At 41.6% G+C, this 20253-nt stretch overlaps 1 protein-coding gene across 3 annotated transcripts in view; it reads right to left on the reverse strand.

Moving 5' to 3' along the window:
- Positions 1-19749, reverse strand: part of DPYS (dihydropyrimidinase) — an 88634-nt gene extending 68885 nt beyond the window's left edge. Inside the window, exons 1-3 of one of the 3 annotated variants that reach the window (XM_055116848.2) lie at positions 19452-19749; positions 4029-4136; positions 97-276 (exon numbers count right to left, since the gene is read on the reverse strand). In XM_055116848.2, the coding sequence (XP_054972823.2) occupies positions 97-276; positions 4029-4136; positions 19452-19715 (552 nt within the window). In that variant the 5' untranslated portion in view covers positions 19716-19749. Of the gene's footprint in view, positions 1-96; positions 277-4028; positions 4188-19451 lie in introns of all 3 variants that reach the window. The other 2 variants (XM_063606870.1, XM_063606871.1) reach the window with 2 other exon arrangements.
- Between the last annotated feature and the right edge of the window lie 504 nt (positions 19750-20253).

A 20253-nucleotide genomic window follows, 5' to 3' on the forward strand; every position in this document is an offset into this window, starting at 1 on the left:
TGCATTAAATGAGTTTACCTATGTAGGCCCAATCATCTTCACCTTATGTTATGGCTGCTGTCATTTCTATAGTAGCTTTGGAATGCAAATGCGTACCTCTGCAATTAAGTCTCCATTTTCTGCATGGACCTGGGCAATTGCTCCAATTTCCTTGCACCAAGAGAAGGCTTCGTACAGCTCCAGGTCTGTCACCATGTACAGATCTTTATAGGCCATAAACATCTTGAAAGAGTTAACACCTTTATCTTGCACAAGGATTTTCATTTCTTCTTTAACCTAAAAGGAAGCAGCAACCATAACAACAATATGTTACTCTAATTTAAATGATAATTTCAACATTCTCTAAAACGTTGCATTCGGAAGAGAACTAAGTAAAATAAGGAAAATAAGAACAATAGTTTAGTTCCACAAAAATGCAATTAAGGCCTTGATCTTTTTCCCAGGTTATACCCCATTTCATCTGATAAACTGCTGCTGCTCTCATACTTTTAAATCATGAAAAAGTGAATAGCTTTTCCCAAAGTGCTTTATTTCTGTACTTGGATGTAAAATTCTCTGCATCTATCTCCCGATTCGAGGAAATTATTCTAAAAAATGACCTTGAAGCCATGTTGGCAGCAACAGAAGCAATCATGGATCCAGCAGGAATGAACGTTAATGTGAGGTAAGGATTCAGGTTCCAATCTGAAAGCCATGGGTGGAGTTCTTAGAAGGAGAAAGTAGAAGATGCAGATGGACCCGGGCATGCCCAAGAAAGCACAAACTCATGGTTTAGCTGTAGAGCCAGCCGTGGTGGCATGGGACCCATTGGCAGCTCCTAGGAGGTGAGAGCTGGAGACTCCACTCTGGATCCGTTGGAAGCTCAGAGGCCTTCAGGGTTGCCAGGGGTCAGGGGCAAGTTAGTATCAAAGCTATCTCAACAATTGCTCTTTTTTTTTTTTTTTTTTGAGACAGAGTCTTGCTCTGTTGCTCAGGCTGGAGTGCAGTGGCATGATCTTGGTTCACTGCAACCTCCACCTCCCAGATTCAAGTGATTCTCCTGCCTCAGCCTCCTGAGTAGCTGGGATTACAGGCGTGCACCACCATGCCCAGCTAATTTTTGTATTTTTAGTAGGGATGGGGTTTCACCATGTTGGCCAGGCTGGTCTTGCATTCCCGACCTCAAGTCATCTGCCCTCCTTGGCCTCCCAAAGTGCTGGAATTACAGGCATGAGCCTCCGCGCCCAGCCTCAATAATTGCTTTTGTAGGTCAGATTCAAGTCTCAATAAGGATCAAAAATTCCAAAGGAAAAACTCATAGATTTGACCAAATAAGACTGTTTGAACTTCTATATGTTAAAACACACCCACACCCACCCACCCACACATACACACACACACAATGAAAAGTGTAACAAGCATAGGATTATTGCTCTTAGCTAATAAAAGTTCTTTCAACTTGATAAGAAAAACATGTTGAAAAATGTTGGCAACAATTCATGGAGTAATAAATGACTAAAAACACATGCAAGAAATTTCCTACTAACTAAAAAGTGCAAAATAAAGCAGTGTAATTCTATTGAGTCAGCAAAGTTTAAGAATGATAATATTACATGCGAATTTACTCATTGCTACCACTGTTTATTCCCTTGGAAATGTCCCTCCCTTTTCTTGATGGTGCTTATCACCCGGCATAGCAGTCCTTATTTGCTGATCACCTGTCGGCCCCACCAGGATTTCAGCCCCGTGAGAGAAGGGGCCTTGTAAGGCTTGTCCACTGCTGTATCCTAGAACAGTGCCTGGTGCATAGTGCCCACTCAATAACTATTTATTGAATAAATTAATTGCTACTTAATTAATCTAGAAAAAAGCACCAAAATATTGAGAGTGGACAAGTGATGGAATGTGCTCCAAGTTAGGTTAAGTGACAACAGCAAGGGACAGAACATGGGACAGTGCACCTCATTTGTTCCCCCTAACAGTTTCTAATTTTTTACAATGAGTACATTAGTTTTATAGTCAGAAAAAAAAATGCTTGAAACATTGTTAGCATATTCACATAATGGGCTTCCAAAGGGGATTATGATCTGCATTGCTAACATGAAATATCTTTTGCTCCCTGAGTAGAAGAGCCCTCATTAATCATCCCTGCCATCCACATCCATGGAAGAATCTCATTATACAACTTGCAAGCATATTAGCTTCAGCCTTCCTCCTCCAAAAGTGTGGCAACTGAACCAGCAGCAGCAGCGTCACCTGGTTGCTTGCTAGAAATGCAGAATCTCAGGTCCCACCTGCTCCTAACCTACTGCTATGGGTTGACTTGTGTGAGCCCAAAATTCATATGTTGAAGTCCTAACCCCTTGTTTGGAAATAGAGTCCTTGCAGATGTAATTAGTTAAGATGAGGACACGAGCATGTGCGCTTTATCCAATGTAACTGCTGCCCTTATATCAAGTGGAAACTGGGATGCAGACCTCCATGGGGAGAACATCATATGCAGATGAAGGCAATGATTGGGATGATGCTTCTACAAGACAAGGAATGCCAAAGGTTGTCAGCAAACTTCCAGAAGTTAGAGAGGAAAGGAACAGGTTCTCCCTCAGAGCCCTCAGAAGGAACCAACCCTGCTGACACCTAAATCTCAGACTTCTGGCATCCACAACTGTGAGGCAGTAAATGTCTGTTGTTTAAGCCATTCTGTTTGTCGTACGTTCTGTTTGCTAGTGTTACAGCAGCCCTAGCAAACGAATAACCCCCCTGAACAGAATCTGCAATCTGCATTTTAGCAAGGTTTACCAGGTGACTCTTTGTATACTAAAGTGTGAGAAGCACTGATAAGGACAAACACCATCACCTTTGCTCCATCTTATAAAATAGGAGAATAGGAAAATGAAGAGAAGGAAGGAAGGGAGGGAGGGAAGAGAAGAAAAGAAAGGAAGGGAGGAAGGAAGGGAGGAAGGAAGGGAGGGAGGGAGGGAAAAGAAGAAGAGAAGGGAGGGGAGGGAAGGGAAGAAAAGGAGGGACGATCCTAAAAGCATAAGAGTTCAGATGCATCACTAAAAATGGCATTTTTGGAGAAAAACTAACGTTAGCTGTGGACTATAAACCTTGCTATTATGTTTGCTGAACCACCTGTTAAAGATTGATTATTTGTTTTAGATTAACTTGCTGTCTAAAGCCCGAGTTTGTGGGGGATGTGAGATTATAAGATACGCAAATAATGTCCTAATGGTGAACTCTTTCTGGTAAAAAGATTGCTGAATTAAGTGCAATGTGGAAAAACATGTTGCAATTTAAATTCCAAGTAAAAGTTTCTTCCAAAATTCACACACACATTTATGTGGGAGGAAATCAACATATTTTAACATCTCTCAAAACTGTCTTTTCTATCTAAATCATGTTATTTCTGCCATGGCCTGGGCAATTAGTGGACATGGAAGGTTGTTTTAAGCTCTATTATGAAATCATCTGACCAGGTGTGGTAACATTAGCAGAGTAGGAAGATCACTCGGTCAAGATACAGCTTGGAGAAGACTCTGGAAACAGTCCAGGCCTGTCCCTTCCTCTCTAAAGAAGGCTCATGAGTGGGAAGGCAGGCTTCTAGTTCTAGAGAATTCTAAATTTAGAATTTCCTTGATTTTTTTTTGAGAAATTAAACATTTTTTATTGAAGTTCTAACCTGTGGGAAAATACTGTTTAAAAGATTCGGGGGATATTGAATTTAAGAAAAAGAGAAATCAGTATATTAAACATTACACTTAAAGCATTGATGATTCATTGATTAAATATTAGGAGAAGCTGTTATGAATGAGCATAAAAGATTTATCCTATTGTCTTTATATGATTTTTTAAATTTAGTTTTTAAAATTGGTAATACTCCGCAGAATTAAAAATTCAAAAGACACAAAAGAATATGCAATGAAAAGTCTTCCTGACAGTTCTGTCCTCCTGTTGTCTAGGAAGCAATCAATGTCACCAGTTTCTTGCTCTTGTGCAGAGTGAGGACAAGAGGACAATGGGAACACATTGAAATCCAGGTGCTTTACCTGGTCACTCCACCACGTCACTGCCACATGAAGGCTGTAGTCGCAGCAAACTTTGGGATCAGCCCAGCTTCGCCAGGTCTCGAAGGCCTCAATGAGGGAGCCACCTTTCTGAGGAATGGCAAAATCAATAATCATGGTGGTGCCTCCTGCGAGAGCAGCCTGGAATCATAAGAGGTTTTCAACAAATTAGCTATCAATTTCCTAGTTAAGTCATTTATCATCTTGAACAATGTGCATTTGTAAGCACTTGGGCAAACTCGATGGGTCCAGGAAATTGCAAAAAGATGCTGCCTGTTTAAATGACCCAGAAGGGCATGAATAGACTTTTCATAAATTAAGTTTAAAGTATTAAACCTGCTGGAATCGCTTCTGCAAAAAGAATGTCATATCTGATAAGATGAAAATGGATTTGACTCAAAGAAAACAGAGTGAGGATTGTAAAGAAAAATCAAAATGGAAAAGTGGAAAAAATGCACATATTTTTTCTTGAGAAGTGATATTCATTATTATAAAATTCCATTTTATTAGAATCCATCCTGATGAACTGTATCTCTAACTGCCCTGTGGTCCTCTCAGAATCCTGGGAGACTTACATGGTTCCGGTCTTGCCTCCATTCCCAGAAACCAAATGGTGACCCCTTTATCTTTCTTAGATTTGCATCTGTCCCTCTGTCCACTGCTACCACCCTGGTCTTAGTTCAGATCCTTCTCATTCCTCATCTTGACTATTGTAACAGAGTCCTGATTGATCTTCATCTCCCACTCCCTCCAATACAAACCCCTCATTGCAACGAGAGAGATATTTCCAAAGCAAAAATGTAACCACTTGACTCCAAAGATGAAAACTGAGTGCTTCTCCCTGCCTCTGCACAAACTGGAATCTTCATAACATGGTCTATAAATCCCTGCATTCTGCCTCAACTTGCAATATACCCCTTAGCACATTATATTACATTACATCACTACTAATTTAAAAACTGTTACTAAATCACATGCCTTTGACTAATTATTTAAATCAATTTCATTTAAACTAAAATCACAAGATGGTTAATTGTTTTTAATTGTTGTATTCAAACAACGTAGGTGAAGAAAACAGAGACAGGACAGATGCTAGCACAGTGGCTTAGACCACAGACCTGGGAGGCTCACGGGCACCAGGGTACAAAGCTCAGCATCAACACTTACTCGCGGTGGTAATCTCAGCAATTTCTTAACCTCTGTGTGCCTTTAATTCGCCATCTGCAAAGTGAGGACAATTGTACCTAAACCATAGGCTTGATAGGAGGATTAAACTGAAGTAATGTATACAGAGTGCTTAGGTCCAGGCGCCTTGGCTCATGCCTGTAATCTCAGCATTCTAGGAGGCTGAGACGGGAGGAGAGCTTGAGCCCAGGAGTTCAAGACTAGCCTGGGCAACATGGTGAAAACCCCATCTCTACAAAAATGTAAAATTAGCCAGGCATGGTGGCATGCGCCTGCAGTCCTAGCTACTTGGTAGACTGAGATGGAAGGACCACTTGAGCCCGGGAGTTTGAGGCTGCAGTGAGCTATGATTGCACCACAGCATGCCAGCCTGGGCAAGAGAGAGAGACCCTGTCTCAAAAATAAACAAATAAATAAAAATAAAGTGCTTAGTACAGAGTTTGATTCATGGTAAGTGCTTTATGGATTGAGCACTACTATTTCAGGATTAGGAATTTTTCCATCTTCCCTATATCGTGTTACCTCATCACCATAAATGTGGTCATGTTACAACACAGGAGGGGGCAGTGCCTCAGTCTCTCTTTCCGGCCCCCACCACCCTCCCCCAACGGCCCCCAGATACACTGGATGCCCTCATGTCCTACCTGATATGCCAGCTCTATTCTACTCCCACTTTTCTTGCTTACTTCAATAGATTTTTATTTTTCCTTAACTTACTTGGCCCCACTCCAATTCTTTTTGCTCTCAAAAATTTCACTTTTTATACAGGATCCTGTATGTTGTCTCCACCTTTAAATAACACTGCCTTATCTGTGGCAAAACAATACATATTTGCATTTCTTAAGAAATCCCTATTGATGTAATGAAAATACTAGGAAAAAAAATTCCTCAGGCTTTGTATTTTTATTTGAATACAGATTAATCTTCTTACCTTCTTCCTTCTAAAAGTGTCTTCCCAGTATGACAAGACATCCCTTGAGGATGAAAGACATTTTTCTAATAGAATCTGCTGTTAATTAAAGCATTAGAAGAAAGTCCTCTTTTAGCATCTACTGAACTAGAAAATAAAGCTTAAAGAACTACTCTTTCTATTCTTTCCCTATTAAAATCTACCACATGCAGGATGTGGAGAAACTAGATACACAGCTGGTGGGAATGCAAAATGGTACAGCCACTTTGGAAAACAATTTGGAGTTCCTCTCACAGTTAAAGATAGAGTTACCACAAGACCAAGCAATTCCACTCCTAGGCCTATAGCCAAGAGAAATGAAAACATGTTCTCGTAAAAACTTGCACATGAATATTCACAGCAGCATGATCCATGGTAGCCAAAAAGTAGAAACAATACAAATGTCCATCGACTCATGAATGGATAAATAAAATCTAATAGATTCATACAATGGGATAGTATTTTACCATAAAAGGAAATGAAGTACTGACATACGCTATGACATGGGTGAAGTTTGAAAATATGATGCTAAGTGAGAGAAGCTAGTCACAAAGATAATATATTGTGTGATTCTATTTATATGAAATGTCCAGAAGAGGCAAATCCATAGAGCAAGTGGAATAGTGGTTGTCTGGGGCTGGGTGGGATGAGGAGAGTCCAAGGTGATAGCTAAAGGGTATGGTGTTTCTTTTGGGGGTATGAAAAGTGTTTTGGCTGGGCATGGTGGCTGACGCCTGTAATCCCAGCATTTTGGGAAGCTGAAGCAGGTGGATCACCTGAGGTCAGGAGTTCAAGACAAGCCTGGCCAACATGGTGAAACCCCATCTCTACTAAAAATACAAAAATTAGCTGGGCATGGTGGCGGGTGCCTATAATCCCAGCTACTAGGGAGGCTGAGGCAGGAGAATTGCTTGAACCCAGGAGGCAGAGGTTGCGGTGAGCCGAGATCATGCCATTGCACTCCAGCCTGGGTGACAGAGTGAAACTCCATCTCAAAACAAACAAACAAAACAAAAAGTATTCTACAATTGATTGTGGTGATGCTTGCACAATTCTGTGAACATACTAAAAGCCATTGTCCTATACACTTTAAATGGCCGAATTGTATTGTAGGTGGATTCTATCTCCACAAAACCAGAAAAGTTCTACCACATCCAAGCCACTGTATGTAGTGAAGGGAGTGGGAGATCACACAAATAATTAGGCAATGATTCTGCCCTCAGGGTGTTTATAGGAGAAGCAGAAATATGAATAAATAAATATAAAATAGTTAGATTGTAATAACAGGTAGCAAGTCTACTTTTAAAATAAACAGTAGTATAAAAATTGCTAAAGGGAGGTAAAATTTGCTAAGCTCCCTAGAAGAGGTACAGAGAAAAGATGACTGGGAATTCAGAGGAGAGAAAGATCAACTCAGAGATTAGAGACGGCTTGGATTTCAATCAGGATTAGGACATACACGTGGAAGTTTCCAATTAAGTATAATGATATCTGACTCACAGCAAGTGCTGTGATGCTGTTTTTGTGCACCATGATGCTCTAGGAACTATTCCAATGTTTTGCATATTTTAACCATCTCAAGAGCTCTACAGTAGGTACTATGGTTAACTCCATTTTAGGGTGGTGAATACTGAATACAGAAAACCCAGATGGCGGGCTGATGGGTGCAGCAAACCACCATGGCACATGTATACCTATGTAACAAACCTGTACATTCTGCACATGTATCCCAGAACTTAAAGTAAAATAAAGAAAAAAAAACTTAATACAGAACCATCAATAACTTGGCCAAAGTCTTATAGCCAGCAAGGAACAATGGCAGGGTTGGAATCTGAGTCATCAGGCCCTAGAGCCTGAGCCTCTGGGAAACGTGAACTGCATGAAGAGAAGCTCTGAGGAAGAAGATCTGGGGGGAAGAGGTAGCAGCTCAGCAGAAAATGTTAAAGGGCAGAATTAAGGTGACTGGGGACCATATAAAGTGGTGGTCCCAGAGGAGGAAAACAGGGCAATGATTGTTTTTAGTTGCGAAGGGAGTCAGGTGAGCTGATTTGACTAGGATGAGTGAGACGATGGCAGGCGAGTGGACAGAGGAGGAGCATGATCTGCACTTAGGAGGGACGTGAATTAAGTGGGGAACATCCTGAGAGTGAGGTGCTTGGGCACATGTCCACCTGGTGGCATTTGCAGACAGGAAGACATACAGACCTGTTTCCAAACAGCATACAAGACTAGGAGAAAATGTAGGAGTGACCTATTAGAGGATGCCATAGAGGTCCCGAGACTGGCCGAAATGGCCAGGGAGCGAGAAGCCAGACATGACAACATGAGCCACAATAACATGCTTCGGAACATACCAACACTCAGCACGAACACAAAACCACACTGAGCCAAGACAAAATGTTTACAGTGGCTGGATCTAGGTGGTATAATTCCAGGTCATTTTAATTTTCCCCTACTTCAATTTTATTTTCAATATTTGCTAAACTTTCTATTAAAATCATAATTTTATATGAAAAATAAATATTTTACATATAAATATATGACACAGGGCATATATATGTACAGTCATGTACCATAATGGTGTTTTGATCAATGACAGTACCACATGTATGACGGTGGCCCCATAAGATCACAGTACCATATTTGTACTGTACCTTTTCTATGTTTAGCAATGTTTAGATACACAGTTATTGTCATTGCCTATGGTATTCAGTAGAGTAACTACTGAACAGGTTTGTAGCCAAGGTGCTACAGGTCATAGCATATAGCCTAGGCGTGTAGTAGGCTATACCATCTAGGTTTGTGTAAGTACACACTATGATGGTCTCACAACCACAAATTTGCCTAATGACACATTTCTCAGAATGTATTCCTGCTATTAAGTGACACATGACCATAAATGGTGTATAAATTAAATAGACAGAGCTGCTGATGGTCTTCTTACCAGACTGAAGATATGATAGTCAAAGGGCCACTCTTCTAAAACTAAAGCAAATGAAAATTCTCGGGGCTACAATTTGAAAGCTCTTAAATGAGGGTTGATCACAAATGCTCCACCTTCCTAATTAACTAGGAGCAGGAAACAGACAGGAGAGGAACAACCACTTATCTTTTGTTTCTTCTTGTTCTGTTTCTTATCCCCATTCTTATCTCCCTCTCCTCAACCCCAGACTGGGAATGAGTTTGGAGAAGCTGTATTGAATGGGAAAGGATGGCTGGGGCCAATTTCTCTCAAATAGCTACATGAAGCCTAGTTATTTCCTTTGCTTTTATTCCTGATTGACTTATTTCCATTTTTATTTGTCAGTTAGCCAAACAAAATGGATTTAGCTTTTCTAACCTGGCTCACAAATCAATTATTTCAGCTCCTAATTACTTTCACTGTTCTTCCTTGTAAACCTTCCAGTTTATCTAAAAAACTCTTTTGGGGGACAGGGGAGCCCACACTGCTTCCAGAAGAAATGCAGTGGAACAGAAATTGAGATAAACTCTAACAGTGGGTCATAATATTACACAAGATTTTGTTTAAGAATATTCCATTGTAAATCATTACTGAAAGTACAGGAGTTATCCCTTATCCAAGAGGGATACATTCCAAGACCTCCAGTGGATGCCTGAAACTGAGGATAGTATTGAACTCTACATATGCTATGTTTTTTCCTATATGTACATACCTGTGATAAAGTTTAATTTATTACTGGGCACAGTAAGAGACTAACAGCAATAACTAATAAAAAATAGAACAATTAGCCAGCATCACTCTTGCACTTTGGGGCCATTATGAAGTAAAATAAGGGTGACTTGTGGGTGGCCACAAGCACTGCAATATTGCAACAGTTGACCTGATAACCGAGCCAACTACTAAGTGACTGACGGGCAGGGAGCGTCTATAGCATGAATGTGCTGGACATATGGAGGACTCACGTCCCAGTCCCAGGCAGGATGGAGCAGGATGTCTTGAGGTTTCATCACACTACTCAGGACGTTGTACAATTTAAAACTTATGATTGTTTATTTCTGGAATTTTCCACTTAAGTTTTTTGGACTACAGTTGACCTCAGGTAACTGGAGAAATTGAAACTGTGATTCAGGGTACACTACTGTATCCAAATGCATTTTCTTCCCTTTTATGGTGCCACCAAATTCTTATTTCTAAGCTTATCCTAAAACAAGTGACTTTGTTTCACTAAAATCCATCACAGAACCTGCACCACCCAAGTAAAACAAAAAGAAACCCAACGGTATGTTTGAGCCTTAATGAGAAAAGTTCATGGCTGAATTTCTAGCTCTCTCACAATCACTGAAACCTACAAAAACAAGTTTCATGGTCCCAACGTCTGTCCCAAATCCAGAAGCACACTCAGCTTTGTAAAGATGTCTTGCACATTCCTGTCCATGCTTGGCTTCTTGCCTCCCTAAGTTTGGAATATTAATCACACTATCATCCAACCCACCAGAAACTTAAGAGTTACTCCTGACACCTACTTCTCTTCTTCCCTGTATCCCCAAATCCAATCCATCAACAAGACCCTGGAGGCTGTCTTCTATGAACTCCAGGAGCCTCTCTACTCCTGCGTCTTCACCTCTACTGCCCGGTGCCACCTTCGTCTTCCCACTGGACTAGCACAGTGAAGAAATGAGAAGGGAGGGAAAACAGAAAGGAAGAGGGCCATAAAGAGGGTGTGTTAATGAGTAGGTTACCACTGTGAGCAACCGGAGTTCAGTCCCCAGAAAATCCTCAGAGCAACAATGTGAACACAACTCCAAGGTAGGAGGTATACCTACTATATGTCTGCCCAGCCATATCTGCCACTTCCAATCTTTTATTGACTTCTCTTTGCTCTTAAGATGGAGAAAAAACAATTGTTGCCCAACCCATAAGGTCCTGCATGACCTGAACTTTAGCTTTCTCCAAAGCTGTCTATTGAGCTATTCCCTCTCAACTCATTCACTCCACTCCACTGACACTGTCCCTGCCTCTCTTAGGAGACCTGAGGACTTTCCCATTTCAGAGAGAGACATCATTCATGTTCTTCCCTCCTCTACCCATTCCTGTGCTGAGTCCAAGCAATTCTTAGCCCTGGATCATGCAGGAATCATATAGAAAGCGTTTACCCCATTCCCCAGAGATTCTGATTTAATCAATGTTGGTTCATCTCTGTATATTCTGTGCCCATTACAGTACCTGGAACATGAATATTCTCTAAATGTTTGAAGGGGAAAGGAAGAGAAGGACCAGTGAATTTCCCTAAAAGTCACGAGATGGAATAATTATGATGGTTCACTTTTCCAATAGCAAACTGGGAAAGCTGTGTAAGTTGCGTGTTAGTGTGAAATGTCATTTCCCAAAAATATTGCTAGTCCTGGCCCTGTAGTTTCCTAGATCCTTCTATGAACATGTTAATATGGAGTGTCAATGCAGACCACATCTGAAGGCTGAATGCTCAGTTTTTCCAAAGTTCATTACCAAAGCAGTGTTAACTAAGACTTTTAACAAACACAATTTTAGTTTATTTCTGTATCTATGCCTCAAATACTTTCTTGACTTCTAAAAATGATTACATTTTGTTTTACTTTCAGGTGAATTTTAAGGTCTTTTCTGTGTGAAAAGATCCTCAGGCTCAGGAACTCATCCGTGACTATCACTATATAACACAGTTTCCCTGTTAGATGCAATGAAACATAACAGAAAAAATTGAAGTGTCCTTTCTCAACTTGTTACTTGACGTGTGAGAAGAAAGCACAAAGCAGTGTTGAGGTGTAGATGGTGGCCAGTTGCCCAGGCTCACTTGTCAGCCAAGTAAGCAGGTCAGAAACACAGCCAGGTGATGCAGGCCACTGTGATTGATGACTCAGCAACAGGGAAAATGCCAGATGTCACTGACCTCACATGTTTACTAAAAAATTGTCACAATCATCAAAGCAAAGTCTATAAAGCCCAAACTTACTATATAAAATTTATTATCAAAGTCCAGACAGATTAGAGACCCATATACCTCTAGTCTGTTTACCGCTGAGAACAAATACCATGGTTTTCATCTCTATAACCTCTGCACCAGCCACAATGCCTGGCACTTAGTGGGTTTCCAAGAAATACTTGTTGACTGAATTAATGGAACCTAACAGCCAGCTTGAAAAATCGTTAGTTTGGGATTATTCCATACTAGATGGCAGTTGAGACTCTAGAATATACCACTGTAGCATAAATATTATTTTGAGCTCCAGATATTTGAGAATAGGTGTTTTTTTGTTTGTTTGTTTTTGTTTTTCCTTAAGTCCCAAATCTGCTATAAAGCAAAGCCTCCCCAAAGACCTCAATTATCATAAATCCCCTCTCTAGGGGTTTCACAACCAGGGAAGATTGACTTATCACTAGAGACTTGGAAGCTGACACCATACCTAAATAGACACTGTCACAAAACTATCATATGTCCCATATCTCCTTCTAAGGGCCCATTTATCTTTTCTAAAAGTCATTTGTTTTCCTATGTGTCTTTTCTCCCTGTGACCATCCCCTGTTAAGAAGTTGTTTTTTTGTAAGTGCCTGCTCCGCCTTCCCTTGTTCTGTTAAGATGGTGTATAACCCCCCAAATCTAGCCCCCTCCTTGAGTCACATTTTTCTGTGAATTCCTATATATGTATGTGAATTTTTTTAATTTGTCTTTTCTTTTGTGAATCTCTCTTTTGTCAGTTTAATTTGCAGGCCCCCAATTACTAAACATAAGAGGGTAAAGGAAAAGACTTTCCTCCCTGAGAGAAGCATCATGGAAACCTTGATTTCTAGACTACCTCTCTCAGACATTTTATGGTTTGGCTCTGTGTCCCCACCCAAATCTCAAGTTGAATTGTAATCCCCAATGTTGGGGGAGTGACCATGTGGGAGGTGATTGAATCATGGGGGCATATTTCCCCCTTGTCGATCTCATGAGTGAGTTCTCATGAGATCTGGTTGTTTAAAAGGGTGCAGCACTTCCCCCTTTGCTCTCTCTCCTGCCACCATGTGAATATGTGCTTGCTTCCCCTTCACCTTCTAACATGATTGTAAGTTTCCCGAGGCCTCCCCAGTCATGCCTCCTGTACAGCCTGTGAAACTGTGAGTCAATTGAACCTCTTTTCTTTATAAATTACCCAGTCTCAAATACTTCTTTATAGCAGTGTGAGAACAGACTAATAGAGACATTGAAAATACCCAGGCCAGACATGTGAGAGAGAAAACAAGGGGTGGAGGTGAAAAGCATGAACTATGGACTATCAAAGCTGAAATAAGGCAAGTCTTGGAATCTAAGTCAGTGAAAGGATTCCTAATACACAACACCCTTAACAGAACCAAAGCTTTAGTTAGCATCAAGTGGTTTCAGTTCATCTTTGAGTTTTTTTGTGCTTCCTCTGATGAGTCTGAAGGTTAAGTTTGTAATCATTAAACAGCCATTCAAGGGAACCACAGAATTACAAACCCTTGAAGCTGGAGCATCTAAACTACTAATACAACACGAATGTTCAAAGCTCAGCCTCACCAGTTATTAAAGAGATGATCTTTTAAAGACAGTAAGAAGTGCTACGTTTTTCCTCTGAAATTGACATAGATTTTTAAAAAAGTCATTATCCAGGCCAGGCACAGTGGCTCACACCTGTAATCCCAGCACTTTGGGAGGCTGAGGTGAGTAAATCACTTGAGCTCAGGAGTTTGAGACCAGCCTGGGCAACATAGTGAGACCCTGTCTCTACAAAAAAAAAAAAAAAATACAAAAATTAGCTGGGCATGGTGGCGTGCACCTGCAGTCCCAGCTACTCGGGAGGTTGAGGTGGGAGGATTGCTTGAGCCCAGGAGGATGAGGCTGCCGTGAGCTGGATTGCACCACTGCATTCCAGCCCAGGTGAGAGAGTGAGACCCTGTCTCAATAAAATAAAATAAAATAAAATAAAATAAAATAAAATAAAATAAAATAAAATAAAATGTCATTATCCACCATCGACAAGAATACAGTGAAATGGGAATGATAATGGGCACATAAACTGAAGAGCAGTCTGAATGAATGTATTAAACTCCTTTAAGATGTGTCTAATACTCATTGGCCCAGGCATTTTACTCTAAGGGATCATTTCTGAGGCAATCATCAAGAATATGAACAATAATTTACATATAAGGATGTCTGTCACAGCATTGCTATATAGTGGATAAACACTGGAGATCACCAAAATGTCCATCATGGAGAAGATGAGAGCTGAACCATCAAAGTTTGGGAAACAGGAAGAAAAATGAGTTTGAAACTTGAAGGAGAGGTCACATTTGGTTTGGCACATGCTGAGTTTGAGGTGCTTCTGGGATATCCAGGTTGTGATATCCAGAGACAGGCAGAAATTGAGGCCTGATGCTTAAGGAATATGCAGGCTGGAGAGAGAGATCCGAGACTCAGAGATCATTATCCTCAGAGAGGATAATGAGGCCACAAAATCACATTCTCCAGTGGTATTTAAGGACAGGGGGAAATGTTTAATAAACAAGGCTGACTCCCATCAGTATGCCCAATTTGGTAGAAGGAAACAAATGTTTACACGTTCCCCCAACAAATAAATATCTAGAAGGATAGGGAGCCAAATGTTAAAATTATAGGTGATTTAAATATTATTTTTCTTTATACTCATCTGTATTTTTCTTTTTTGAAAAAGCAGTTGATTCATTTAACTAATGCATATTGAGTGACTATAATGTGCCAGCATTTTTTTAAGGTCTGGATGATAAGTATATATTGTTTTTATAACTTAAAAAACTCTTTTTGAATTGCTCATCTAACCAATGCCTCATTCACAGACAAGAAAATGCTGACAATCCTGAGAGAGGAAATTACTTGCCTAAGGTCACAAAATCAGCCCACGCAGCTCCTGAAGCCCAGCCGGGAGCTCTGGCAAGCAACAGAAAAGGGGATTTGATTTGCAACCAGGGTTTTTGAAGCACAGCTCTTCCACAAGTTGCAGAAGCTCTATAAATACAACTAAATGTGTGGTGTGCTTAATCACATGCCTTACACTGCCTTGTAAGTAATCCCCACAATGGCATTTTACCAAAAAGTTTCAAAGCAAAGTGTAATTTCCCTTCTCAATAATTTTGAGAACTTTTTGTCCTTTACAATAAAGAAAAAAGAGAAGAAAAAAAGAAAAATGTGTTGCATGGTTTCCCAATTTTTAAAAAGATGTTCCTCCTGCCAGCTACTGACACTACCGGGTTTTCAGTGCAACTCCACCCACTCTGACCTGCATACACCTCTGAATACAAATTTATGTATATTTGAAAACTTGCCAAACTCTTATACTTCATTCTCTTATCACAGAATGTAGTAAAAGCAAAGTCACGATTCTTTCAAATTTATTGAATTCATACTACCCATTGAATAAAAAATTCCATTGTCCTTCCTCATAGATATTGAATTATCTGAAGACCACTGTACATCTGGTATAGACCAACAAAATGAAATATGATTTCTTTGAAGCAGAACATTATTTCCATTATTTACTTCAGAAAGCTTTTACCTGTAATTAAGCTAATCAGTTATAGGCTTTAAACCAATCTCTGACATGAATTAGATTTACAAAATAAATAACCTTTAGTTAATGTATATTCATTTTTAAAATTGAGTCCCATCACAATCTAGTGATCGATAAATAGAGTACCACAAATAATATCCTTTTGTATTTGTCAGGTATTATAAATGATCAGCCTGCTGGATGTAGAATGCAAACAGCTATTGGTCTAAACTTTAGGGGCCCATTTCCTGAAAGTGTAATATATCATTTTTACTTTATGCTTTTTCTGTACTTAAGGTCCATTTCTGCACCCTTACAAATGATATGGCTATAAATGTATGTATTATACAAATGCCTTATAAACTGAATACCTGCAGTGTGTATTTATTTTGATAACCTTAACTGCCTCTAGCTTTAGGAAAGTGAAGAGTTACTGTCTTTTCTAAAGATGGCTGTGCTCTATTTTTGAGAAAAGATGCCTCGCATTAAAATGCAACTTATATGGCTCTGTCATCTACCACTTGCCACCCTGACAAATCTGAACATTATATGTTTTTTCAAAAGAACAGACACTAATAGGTAACAGCTTTAGCGACGGGGTCAGGCAGTACTAAATTTGAAGAGCCACTCAATGAGTTACAGCCCTAGATGTACAACCTTAGGCAGGTAACTTAAGCTTCAATTTCCTCAATTGTAAAAAAGTAGACAATGGCATCTGGGATTTTTGGAAGATAATGCACAACTTAGGGCATTGCCTGGTATGTACTTGATAAAATAGATGTTACTTAAAGGTATAATAAGAAGATGTTTTTCAAGTTTAACATATCATACAACCAGTATTTACAAAAGGCCTATCTTTGTCTCTAGCTCCCCAAAACAAACACCCACCAGCGTTGCTTTGGGGATTATTGCAAAGGCCAGGAAAGAAGACAAAATAACTCTATAATGCCTTTCTTTCAGAATTCAGGTCAATACTGTAATGTTTATGTTTATCTATATTTCCCCATCTGGTTCACTTTATGAAGCCTCAGCTGTTTCTGGGGGTGGGAGTGGTTACCTCTTGGGATCCAACCAACTGACTCTGAACTAGACTATTGCAACACAGCCCCTTTGTAAGTACTGTTTAATATTCAACAGGAATTTGGTATTTGCTAAACCTTTGACCTTAATATCTCTGACCGTATCATTTTTTGTTTAAGATCCTAAGCTCATGAAGAACATGTTTTTGTTTAATGTTTTCACAACCTTTAAGTACAGAAATGCTTAGAGGATCAGCTGGTGGATAAATCCTTTGAGATGTTGACAACAGACTATACGCCATAAGGACCTACATTCTCAGTTAAGAATTATAAATCTCTCTGAACTAGAGAATCCCAGAATGGCTAAGGAAAAGATAGAAGACCAAGAACCACTTCCCAGGACCTTGGGGCACGCAAAGATAATCTTGAGAAAGAGAGGGAATGCCCCTCCCCCACAGCATTCCACTTTCTCTTCTTTGCTGCTTCATCTGGAACCCTGACGGCAGAAAGAGAATGAAAGCTACTGCTCAGCTCTAAGAGGGAGAATGTTGCTAGTGGGCAACTCATGGTCAGAAATAGCAGCTCCCCACCTTGCAGGTGGGAGTGTTCAATGGGATGCCCTGCTATCAGCAAAGCTCTTTGTTAATGATAAGTCTGTAATAACAGAAAGGGCTTGCACTATGACTGAAAACTGCAAGTTCTGACATTTTAAATATAGGTGTACACACACAGACACATGCACAATATGATATCGATTATGTAAAATAGAGCATGCTAAAAAGCATAAAGGCAATACACCAAAACATTGGCTGTCACTGAGAGGGAGAGTATTATTAATGTTTTGCTTCTTTTAATTTTCCTATTATTTTTCCAATTGTTTCCTATAATCACATATTGTTTTGATAGCTAAAAAATTCTTTAAAATGTAAAAATAAGTTCATTCAAATTCAGTGCATATTACTTTTTAGCAAAAGGGAAAAATGAATAAACAAAACAAAGTTTGCTAATTTTCAAAGCATACAACAATCTGTCCTACAAAAGACTTTATTGACATAAAGATATAGGTTGATAATTAGTAATCAGGGAGAAGCTTTCCAAATGGTGATTTGAGCAGCCTGCTCAGATCCTTCTCTCTGGGTCAAATCTACCTGCCTTCCTTTTTTTCTGTTAATCATTCCAGTCAATTATAGAGGATTGGGGAACTTGGAGAGGGGGAGGTGTAAGGAGAGCAAAACTGTCAGAAATCAGTATATGAATGAAGTAGCTATCACCAAAACTGCTTTGGAAGACTGTCGGCCTGTCCACAGTAACATGGGAATAGAAAGAAAGAGAGGGGTGGAGGGGGTAGCGGGGGGAGAAAGAAGGGAGGGAGCGATGGAGAGAGGGAGGCAGGGAGGAAGGAAGCCTACTATACACTGGACTTAATAGCCCAACTTGTTTCACACATCAAGGTATGGTCCAGGTGAAAAGCAAAGGCCTTTAGTATATCAATACATCTTCACTTTGGAAGGAGCCATTTCTCTCAAGGCAGCTCAAAACACAGGACTTAAGGAGGATGTGGGCTTTACTTTAGCCCAAGTGCTGAGAGTAGAATTTTTACTCTATGTTCCTGTAAAGCTGCTCTGTTAGTCTCTTGATCTTGTGTTGAGGAGCTTTGGGGAAATGCTGCAGGGGTGTCCAAACTTTGGCTTCCCTTGTCTTGGGCCACACATGAAATATACTAACACTAACGACAGCCAATGAACTAAGAAAAAAAATTGCAAAAAAAAATCTCATAATGTTTTAAGAAAGTTTATGAATTTGTGTTGGGCCGCATTCAAAGCCGTCCTGGGCTGCATGCGGCCTACAGGTTGGACAAGTTTGGTTTAAGTTTCCTTTCATTGACCCAAACTTCTAGGCCTTTGTATCTAGAGAAACCCAAGCCTACCTTCACCTGGGGAGTGGTGATCTGATTACCCTCCTGCAACATCAGTAAAACTATGGGTACTCCAGCAGCAAGAATGTTGTGTCCCCAGCGCAAGCGGGATGGAGAAAAGAGCCTGCTGCGAGGCTGCGTTGGTGTGTGTGAGTGTTGCGAGATCATTTCTGGAATACTTTCTCTTCTAAACCCTGGTCGGGGCTATATTTTTTCTACTGGGGGTGGGAGTGGGGGCAGAGGGTAGGGGACGGGAACGTGAACACGGTGGGCATCTAGCCTACTCAGACACATCACCTGCTACACTGCTCACTTTGAGTCAAGGCTGTAACTACCAGGTGAATGGATTTTTCATTTGGTTTTGGTTGGGGATAAAGGATGGGTCGAAATGGTTGGGAGAAATGGCTGGAAGTGCCTACTTTAAAAAAAGATTCTAAAGAATGTATGGAAGATTTGCGACTTCCACAGAACACCAATCAAAATGGGGTTGCGGGGAGATTTGGGGAGTAAGCGGTATAGAGAAATTAGGGTAAGGGGATGGCCTTAAACTCGTCAAATTAACCACTAAAGGAGGAGTCGAGGGCATCTGGTTGAGCCAAGGCTGCTCGGCTGCCGCCGAGAAGGGGCGCCTGGAAGGCACCCCAGCGAAGAGAATCTGAGTCCCCTCTGACACCCGCCGGGGCTGCGCTCCTTCCCGCCCACCCATCCCCTCGGCGCCGCGCCGCGCGAGGCGGCCCTGCTGAGGACCCCGGGACGACTGGGGAGGCTGCCCGAGCCTCCGTGGGTACCGCGGGGCGGGGGCGCGGCGGGGCGGGTACCTTGGTGCCCTGGTGGAAGTCGTCGATGGACCGCGAGCCCATGAAGGGGAACTGCATGTGCGTGTGTGTGTCGATGCCTCCGGGCAGGACGAGCTTGCCGGCGGCGTCGAGGACCCGCAGCCCCGCAGGAGCGCCCCCGAGAGGCAGCAGGTCGTGCCCGAGTGCCCGCACCACGCCGTCCTCCACCAGCACGTCGGCCACCTCCGAGAAGTCATCGTTGACCACGCGACCCCCGCGGATCAGGAGCCGCGAGGGCGCCGCCATGGCGAGGGGCGCGCGGGGTCCTACTCGGCCCGGGCTGCGCGCAGGGGCTGGGTTGGGCGGGCCGGGCGGGCTTGGGGTGCCCTCCTGCAAGGTCCCCACCGACAGCCCCCGAGCTCTGCCTCAGGCTGCAAATCCGGAGCCCGGCGGCCTGGCGGGTTTATGACCTGGCCGCATATGCGGCTCCTCCCCCCGGGAAGGCTGGGCTGGAGCCCAAAGGCCGGGATTGAACAGGTCCGCATGGTCCTTGCACACTCAGACCCCAAGTGTTCTGCGCCCTGAGTTGAGGTATCCACCCAGGCTTCGGAGTCATTGGAAGGGAAAGATCTTGGAGTTTTAAGAGAAAGGGACCTGCGTTTTTCATCATAAGATTAGGTGCTAAAGGGAAAGAAATCCACCTCACCCTTTCCCTTGGTTGGGGGTGTGTTTGTACCAAAAGACAGATCCAGAGGGAGAAAGAAAGCAAGAACCATCACTAGAAGCAGCAACAAAAATACCCAAACCCACCCAAGCCAGAACAGAGCCACTCGATCTGGGTTTC

Source organism: Pan paniscus, chromosome 7 (genome assembly GCF_029289425.2).
Source record: "Pan paniscus chromosome 7, NHGRI_mPanPan1-v2.0_pri, whole genome shotgun sequence".
In the NCBI taxonomy this organism is placed as follows: domain Eukaryota; kingdom Metazoa; phylum Chordata; class Mammalia; order Primates; family Hominidae; genus Pan; species Pan paniscus.